The sequence below is a fragment of the Macaca nemestrina genome, chromosome 7 (genome assembly GCF_043159975.1).
Source record: "Macaca nemestrina isolate mMacNem1 chromosome 7, mMacNem.hap1, whole genome shotgun sequence".
Taxonomy (NCBI): Eukaryota; Metazoa; Chordata; class Mammalia; order Primates; family Cercopithecidae; genus Macaca; species Macaca nemestrina.
The window spans coordinates 86,789,755-86,799,745 of NC_092131.1; the positions used below are offsets into that span (position 1 = coordinate 86,789,755).

Sequence of the window (9,991 nt, forward strand, 5' to 3'; positions counted from 1 at the left end):
CTATGCCTCTCCACACTGTCTTCCCTCTGTGCATGTCTGTCTCTGTGTTCAGATCTCCCTTTTTTATAAGGACGTCAGTCAGTATTGGCTTAAGTCTCATCCTATTGACTTCACTTTAATTTTATCACCACTGTAAAGATCCTATTTCCAAATAAGGTTGCATTCTGAGGTACTGAGGACTAGGACTTACCCATGCCACCTACTCGAAAAAAATATCCTTGTGGGGGGCAAGGGGCAGGGAACATAATTCAACCCACAACGCTAATCCTTGGAAGAAAATGAAAGCAACACAGCCTTCCAAATACCAGCCATTCTCTGCGGCGCCATGATTTTCAGAAGGTACAGACGATTACCATAGGTGGTTTTCATGGCCCTGTCAAAAAAAAAAAAAAAAAACTAATAGTGAAGTCAGATGGTGTAGGACACAGTAGCAAGCCACGGCAAGCCTTTCAGATTTCTCATGGAGCCAGTGACAGACACAGATATCTTTCGATTTATATATATGAACTCCCAGGCTTGGGAGTTAAAAAAAAAAAAATTTATTCTCCTGTGGATGTTTCTGTCCTTGTCACCATTGGGGAGCTTCAAAATGTTATACCTTTAAGAGTGGGACTTCGTGGCTGCTCTCTTTGTTGTAAGAAAAACGCATCAACTGCATTTTCCTCTTATTTCACTCTCTTTTTCCATTTTCCCCTTTGGATAATAATGCCTTTAGAGTTCTCCATGTGAGCTGGAAAAAATCTGGTAGAAGACTAGTTGTTGACGGTTTGAATTACAGAATCAAAACACCAGAGTAAAAGGTAAGGTTTTCAATATACCACATGTACAGACTCCTTTGTGAACGAAAGAACTTCCTTATATAACCAAAGGGAATTTTCTGTCTCTGGTCCCTCTTGCCAAAGCAATGAGGTCACACCCGTGTTCATAATTTATTGAGCCACTACAGTGCAAACAGAACTGTGCAGGACAACCTTAAAGAAGGGTCACATATGCTTCCTCTTCTCAAGAATTTCATTTGATTAAAAAATAAGATTTTTTAAATTACGCTTTGGGAGGCTGAGGCAGGTGGATCACTTGAGGTCAGGAGTTTGAGACCAGTCTGGCCAATATGGTTAAACCCCGTCTCTACCAAAAATACAAATTAGTTGGGCATGGTGGCATGTGCCTGTAATCCCAGCTACTTGGGAGGCTGAGGCAGGAGAATCGCTTGAAGCCGGAAGGTGGAGGTTGCAGTGAGCCCAGATTGCACCACTGCCCTCCAGCCTGAACGACAAGAGCGAGACTCCATCTCAGAAAAAATAAAGAAATAAAATAAAATAAACAAGATTAACACACTTTTAAGCAAGCAACAACCCAAAATATAATATGCCTAACAAAGTAATACAAGCACAAGCATACCAATTTACATTTATATCCAATGGAAATATTTGGATGTTATTAAAAATTTGCATTTAAAAGTCAATCCTATGACATCTTGGCAAAGTTTCATGACAATTGACATTACTAAAATGCCTTTTTTCTTCTGTCATCAGCAATCTGCTCTTCACCTTTTTCCTTTTTTTTTTTAACAGGGTCTCACTCTGATGCCGAGGCTGGAGTGCAGTGGTGCCATTGGCTCACTGCAACCTCCACCACACAGGTTCAAGCCATCCTCCCACCTCAGCCTCCCAAGTAGCTGGGATCGCAGGTGCACAGCACTCCTAGCTAATTTTTGGTATTTTGGGTACAGACCAGGCTGGTATCGAACTCCTGAGCTCAAGCGATCCACCTGCCTTAGCCTCCCAAAGTGCTGGGATTATAGGCATGATCCACAGCACCTGGCCACTTTTTTTCTTTTAATCGAGACAGGGTTTTGCTGTTACCCAGGCTGGAGTGCAATGGTGCCCTCATGGCTCACTGCAGCCTTAACCTCCCTGGCTCAAGCGATCCTCCCACCTTAGCCTCCCAAGTAGCTGGGACTACAGGCACATGCCAACACACCAAGCTAATTTTTTCTATTTTTTATAGAGACAGGGTTTTACTATGTTGACTAGGCTGGTCTCCAACTCCTGGGCTCAAGGGATCCTCCCACCTCAGCTTCCCAAGTGTTGGGATTACAGGTGTAAGCCATCATGCCCATCTTGCCCTTCACTTTTTATTCCAAATGTCAACATTTGCTGAAAGTCTACTGTGTAAGCAAGCAATTGCACTGTACGGTTCACTTCCTGAAGCCCTCCTCTGTTACTAAAATTCTGCCTGAAAGGAAGTAGAGAATAGTGGTTAAAGCCTGGAGACCTGGTAATATGGTTTGTCTCTGTATCCCCATCCAAATCTCACCTTGAATTGTAATAATCCCCACATGTTGTGGGAGGGACCCAGTGGGAGGTAATTGAATCATGGAGATGGTTTCCCCCATGCTGTTCTCATGATAGTGAATGAGTTCTCACAAGATCTGATGGTTTTATACATGTCTGGCATTTCCCCTGCTGGCACTTCGCCTTCTTGCTGCCCTGTGAAGAAGGTGCCTTTCTTCCCCTTTGCCTTCCGTCATGATTGTAAGTTTCCTGAGACCTTCCCAGCCATGCAGAACTGTGAGTCAATTAAACCTCTTTTCTTTATAAATTACCCAGTCTTGGGTATTTCTTTATAGCAGCGTGAGAATGAACTCATACACCTGGGGTCCAAAATCTGAAATTCCCAGATCAAACCTGGTTGAGCAAAAAAATCACCAGCAGAGCTTTATGGAAAATATAGATTTCTGGGTCCCACCCCTACAAACCCTGATTGAGTTTATCTAGAATATGGCCCCGCAAGAAAACAAATCCAATTTTCACAAATCTTCTATATTATAAAATATATTAAGAACCACTGGGCTACCCTAAGGCATTGGTCTCTAAAGTGGGAGGGACACATCTGGGATGGGAGGACCAAGCTAATTGACAGGGGTGTGGGAAGAATGCATTGCAATAAGTACAAATACTTCCATTTGCATTTGTTTTTAGTTTAAATATTGTGAAGGAGATTAAGTTTTACTAATATTTCATATACTCACTGACTGGCCCCCCTCAACGGGACTGTATGCTAGATTATAAGCAAAGTATCCTGAGGCAAGGATTGAGGTTCCAAATGCAGGGCTGTAGGTAGCAGCCAGTCACTCATTCATTCCTTTCTCACTTCTTATAACATCATCCAATGTTAACTAAACCACCCTTTACAAAGTGGACTTGTTTTGAAAGTATTGCTGCAAAGAAATTGAAGCTAGCAGACAGTATTTAAAAGGTAAGCACGGACAGCAATGAGTAAATTAGTTGACTGACCCTGGTGGCTCACACTTATAATCCCAGTGCTTTGGGAGGTCAAGGCAGGAGGATCACTGGAGGCCAGGAGTTCAAGGCCGCAGTGAGCTATGATCATGCCACTGCACTCCGGCCTGTCTGAATTTTTTAAAAAGAAAAGAAAATGGAAGGGTTGACCTGCCTCTTACTACTATCGCAAGTTCATCATCAGTCATTTTATGAGGGAAAAGCAAAAATAATCTAATCAGATCTCAAAAAAATGAGTCAAAAGTGTTTCAGATATCAAGAAGACTGTTTGAAATAATCACCATTTAAAAGCATATTTTCTGGGCTGGGTGCATTGACTCACACCCGTAATTCTAACACTTTTGGAGGCCGAAGCAGGAGGATCACTTGAAGCCAGGAGTTTGAGACCAGTCTGGACAACACAGAGAGAACTCATGTCTACAAAAAGGAGGAAAATTCACTGGGCATGGTGGCACATGCCTATAGTCTCACCTACTCAGAAGGCTGAGTCCCAGCTACCCTTGACCCCTGGAGTTCAAAGCTACAATGAGCTATGATCATGCCACCGCACTCCAGCGTGGGTGACAGAGCAAGACCCTATCTCAAAAAAAAATTAAAAGCATATTTTTATAGACATTTGTTAATATATAGTGTGTATCTGGACTCGATTTTTTTTCCTAATAGCAGTACCAAATGAAAAAGCTTGGGTAACACTGAATTAAGGAAGAAAAAGTTATTGTTCGTCTGTTTTGCCTCCTGCAAAGGCTGTGATCTCTGTTTCTGTTCAGCTCTTCATGGGTTCCCTGCCTCTGTGTCCTCCACAGCACAGTAGTAAACAGCAGCATCTGCCTCCCGCACCTGGAGGATGAGCAGCGATGAAGAGAATCGTTCATAGGTCATGTTGTATCGTCCCTGCTGAGAAGGCTTTGAGCCCTTAACAAGGAGTCTTGGTGCACATCCCGGGAAGTGAAGGTACCAGAAGAAGTTGTAAGCATTGGACACAGAGTGATTACAGAAGATTTCCACCATGGCTCCCTCCGAAGATGCCACTGTGGAAGGCTGAAACACTTGGTCCTTGCTTTCTGCAACTAAGAAAACAAAGAGGGCTGTCACTTTAATGGTACTATTTGGTTTGTTGATTGCCCCTTAGGTACAGTGAATATTAGATCTGACTTCTCTGTTTTTCTATTAAAAATGAGTCCAAATTTTAAAACAATGTCCTACACTTTTACAAAACCAAATAGTGAAGGAGCCTACTCACCATTCCAGAGAGAGTTGAGGAGAAGTCCCAGCCACACTGTCCCCAGAGTGCTCTGCAGAGCCATGGCCAAAATGCAGTTGGTCTCACCAGAAAGCTTATTTAAGACTATCTGTTTTGCATTGTTTTTCTTTGTGTCAGTGACATCATCAGCCAGAATCTACAACCTTTAGAAGGGCTGCTACAGTTGTGAGGCTGCATAGTAATGACTTCACTGTGCTTTGTTCTGAGAAATTAATCTTAAAAGGGAAGGCAACCTTTATAAGGTCACTGTGGTTGTGCAAATTTAGTATTCAAGGAGCTTCCTTTCTTCTCTAAGGGTATTAGAAGGAGTCACATAATTAATGGGGCACTGCTCCATTATACAAATTAAAGTGATATATTCACACAAAAAGTATGCTAAATCCCATCACATATGACATGATGACCTGCTAATGTGTTTAAAATAATTAGCATGAAATATTAGTAGCCGCAGTAGATAAGAAATGAATTTTTTTAAGGTACAAAAGTTACTGTGTAAATATGCTGATCAAAATTTGACTCCTTGCATTCAAGGTGATCTTTGGAACAAATATGGGGAAAAAACGTCAGCTGTACTTTTTCTGTAAACAAAAGAAGCAAAAACTGCATTTGGAGATAATCTCTTTGGGTATGGTACCTATCCTCATTTTGCAACTTGACACTGTTATTGTTATTAATATAGGGCTTACTACAAAGTTCTGTCTCCGGCTTTTATTATACTGTACAAGTTTCCTTGGGATTTTACTTGAAAAAGAAGAGGAAACACAGTTTGCAGCAATTCGGCGTTTATTATACAGTAGGGCTTTTATGTAACCTCCGCCACCTAGTGGACTACATGGGAACTCACGAAAAATAATTTCTCCATGCACCCCCTAAGACAAGTGTTCACAGCTTCTCATATCTTCAAGAGATTTCGTGTCCTTTGCTTTTGTTCAATTTCTTTATCCTTATTCAATTTCCATAGGAATATGAAGGCTATCCAAATGAAATAATTGCCTTTTGTAAAAGCCTTCTGATTACCAAAAGATGTTCTTTATTCAGGTGAGTGGCTATTAAACATATACTTTCATGGAGTAACACACTTCTCTTTGGATGGTTGCTTTATGAATCCCCTTTCCTTTCTTAAATAGTCTTCTAGGTGAGAGGAAATCTGTTTCTTTCCTAATCTTTTCTCTTTTCTTAATGAGAGAGTCCTTAATAATGATAAGATGAGCCAGGAGCAGTGGCTCAAGCCTGTAATCCCAGCACTTTGGGAGGCCAAGGTGAGTGGATCACCTGAGGTCAGGAGTTCGAGACCAGCCTGGCCAACATGGTGAAGCCCCGTCTCTACTAAAAATATATAAATTATAAATTTTCCCCAGCTACTCGGGAAGCTGAGGCAAGAGAATCACTTGACCCCGGGAGGCAGAGGTTGTAGTGAGCTGAGATCGCACCACTTCACTCCAACCTGGGCAACAGAGCAACACTCCGTCTAAAAATAAAAAAACATGATAATGATAAGATGATCATTTAGGTCCAACAGAAACCTTGTATTTATATTTATGACCTCAAAAAGCTTCCAAATAAAATACAGAATTCCAAAATGACTCTAAAATGAGGATAGAAAAAAATCAAAGGGAAGTGGGCACCAATTTATTTAATGGAAGGACTAAGATCACTACTATGATTAATTTGAGCTCTGAAATTTCTGACAACCAAAACACAGAGCGGAACACAAAAGGAATACAATTGTACAAGTAAGCTGATTAAGCCTTCAAGCAGCTTCTTACTGAAGCCAAGTAGTACAGAGCTATAGATAACTTAAAACTCTTTTTAGATACTGGTTATGTACTTTTGGTTCAAAGTAGCTACTGCACAGTATTTCAGCATGCACCACACTTACTTAGGCAATCCCCTAGTGGTGGAATTATAGGCTGCCTGTAACTCCTGCAAACACAGCAATTAACATTTTTTTTACATTTCACCTATTAACTATGTGATAATTTCTCTAGGGTATGTCCCCAGCAAAGATTGTTCAATCATAGTACATACACATGCTCGATTTCACTATGGTAATGATTGAAAGTAGCTACAGCCACTTACACTTCTACCAGCAGTGCATGAGCATTCCAGTCTTTCCATAACCTCAACAACACTTAGTATTATAAAACTTCTACCAGCAGTGCATGAGCATTCCAGTCTTTCCATAACCTCAACAACACTTAGTATTACCAATCTACTGAGTATGGAATCTCAAATTGCATTACTCTGATTATTAGTCAAATTGAGCTATTTGTATTTCTCCTTTCCCATGTTATCTATACAAAGGATTTCACACTTTAAAATTAGTCCTCTAGTGTTTCTCAGTAAATCATAAGAGTTTCTCATATATTAATTTTTGGCTGTATCCAAAATCACAAATATCTTTTTCTAATATGGTCCCAGTCTACTAAGTTTGTCTATGGTGTCCTTTTTTTAATGGAAGTCCTTAATTTTGAAGGAATCAACATTATCATTTTTTTTCACTTTATTGAGCTTTAGGGATTTTGATTTAGAAATCATTCTTCACCCCAAAGCCACAAATACATTTTCCCACACTGTGTTTATTATCTTTCTAGATTTGTCTTTTACATTTAGGTTTTAATTCATCTAAAATTTACATCTGTAGAAGACCCGACTACTTTATTTTTCTCCATAGAGCAGGACAGTTTTAATAGCACAATCTACTAAATAATCCAGCATTCCCTACAGATTTGTGGCATCATGATTATCATATTAGAGTTGCCTATGAACTTGATTCACAAAGTTACCTATTGAACTTTCTGAGTTTTATATTCATCTTGTTGTTTGTTTCTGCAATACTACTATACTATTTTTACTGTCTTAGCTTTAGCAAGATCCTCTTCTTGTCAGTCAAATATTCAGGTATAATTTAATAAAATCTACTTAGCTAATTTAAGCAGAAAAGAAAGATATTAAGATATATTAAGTAGATCACACACTATCCAGCAGAGATAGGCAGTGAGAATTCAACGCTATACAGCCAAAAACAATGTTTAAACACAGCACAGGGAAATCTCTAATCAATCAAATCTCACACTGCTCACCTTAACACTACAAATTCACTCAACCAACAACAAGAACACTCAGTACTGAATATACAAAGCCCTTCCATTGCTGCTCGGAAAGTCCGAGGCATAGTCCCTACTGTATTAGCTATTCTTTCATTGCTATAAAGAAATACCTGAGACTGGATAACTTACCAAAAAAAGAGGTTTGACCGGCTCACAGTTCTGCAGGCTTTACAGGAAGTATAGTGTTGGCTTCTGATCAGCTTCTAGGGAGGCCTCAGGAAGCTTACAGTCATGGTAGAAGGCAAAGGAGCAGCAGGCATGTAACATGGTGAAAGAAGGAGCAAATTGGGGGTGGGGGATGCCACACACTTTTAAATGACCAGACCTCACAAGAACTCATTATCACAAAGACAGCACTAAGCCATGAGGGATCTGCCCCCATGATACAAATACATCCCATCAGGCCCCACCTGCAGCACTGGGGATTAAATTTCAACATTTGAGTGGGGACAAATATCCAAACGATATCATCTGATGTATACACTGAAGAATATATCTGCAAACATACTACTGGAGGAAAATAACGAAGAGTAGTGCTGATAGTGGCTATCCCTGTCTTGCTTCTGACCAAAAAGAGAATGCAGCTACAATGTCTGCATTATCGAAGCTTCCTTTGTAGCCTAATACATGCCCAATTTTTTAGAATGTCCATTAGTGCTGGAAAAGAGTGTGTATTTTCTGTACATCCCACAAAGTTCCTTTTGAACATATTTCAATCTACTTCTATCTCCAAAATTCTGTCTCCACAGGGGACTCAAAATCAGTATGAGGAGACAAGTGGAGAACAGATGGTATGCCTTCCTGCTCCAATATTTTCTCATCTCTTCACCTTAACCTTTTTACTCATCCAAATTTTCTCTCCTCTCTCCAAGTTACCAAAATAATAGGTCTCATCTATGAAAAGAGAAAAATTAATTCAGGTGGAGAGAGACAAAGAAAGAAATAAGAAGGATGGAGATCTTGGTAGTTTCACAAGCAGCAGCCACCCAAAATGTCATTGTATAGCTTGAAAAGACATTTTGAAATGATCTATATCCAACATACCTGGGACTTAAATACAATATTTATAACAAGATATAATTCTAATTCATTTGAATTCCTCCAAAATTCTAAGAGAACTTCACTGGTTTAGGACAGTGATTAGAGAAGAAAATAACACCAAGTAGGATTCAAAGAAGAAAGAATAGGCTTAATATTACATGGAGAGGTATCTGGGGATAGTGTAGGAGATAAATAAAGTAAAAAGTGGTAAAACCCCCAAGATGGCAAAACGTAACATACAACAAAAATGGGACTTTATCTGGTCAGTTATTCAAATAGACTCCAATAAAGTCTATTGAAAAATCATTACTTGCTGTAATTGGATTTTGTGGGAAATGATGAAGAGACTGTGCTCTGTGAAGAAAATTGATTGAGGCCTGACAGAATAGCATGAGTGAGGTCAGTGAGAATAGCAGCATAACAATAAAAAACCAAAGGCAATGACAACACCAAAAAAAATTGTCAAAATAACTTATTCTGGCCAAGCACAATGACTCATGCCTATAAACTCTGCATTTTGGGAGGCTGAGGCAGGCAGATCACTTGAGGTCAGGAATTCAGGACCAGCCTCACAACATGGTGAAACCCTGTCTCTACTAAAAATACAAAATTTAGCTGGGCATGGTGGCACACGCCTGTAATTTCAGCTACTCAGGAGGCTGAGGCATGAGAATCACCTGAACCCAGGAGACGTAGTTTGCAGTGAGCCAAGATCGTGCCACTGCACTCCAGCCTGGGTGACAGAGTGAGACTCTATCTCAAAAATAAATAAATAAATAAATAAATTTTTCTGAACTCTGGAAATTAACAAAAGACTTGCAGTAATTCAAGAAGCATTTACTCAAGAAAACTGGCTGTATCTAGATAAGAACAGTGAGCAGCAACTTTGTGGTGTTTAAATTTGCCCTGTTCTCTTCTTCCTCTCCCCAGCTCTCCAATAGCCTTGAAAACCAATAGCACTGCCACGATGGTGAGAAACAGCAGCCTTGAAGCTACTAGAGAGGGCGAAGCTGGTTTGGAGCTCCTCAAAAACATAGTTCTCAGAGAATTGTCATTATTTGACCTGTCTGGCACATTCTTGCAACTTCCATTGGCAAGACTTGCCTCTGTTTGATCTTATTCAGAACTTTCTCATTGCAAACAACCTTTCTGGAGGGGAGGGGATGGAAAACAATAAGCACCAATTATTTAACATTGCCACTGCCTGAGGAGATGATAATAGTGGAACAAACAAGAAACTGACCAATACACTTAAAGGAAAAGCTCAATAATGAAAT

At 39.9% G+C, this 9,991-nt stretch overlaps 1 gene segment (V, D, J or C); it reads right to left on the reverse strand.

Moving 5' to 3' along the window:
* Positions 1-384: 384 nt before the first annotated feature.
* Positions 385-4,711, reverse strand: LOC105496598 (T cell receptor alpha variable 2-like). The segment is given in 2 exon segments: positions 385-4,369; positions 4,543-4,711. Coding segments are annotated over 2 exon segments (360 nt in total).
* Between the last annotated feature and the right edge of the window lie 5,280 nt (positions 4,712-9,991).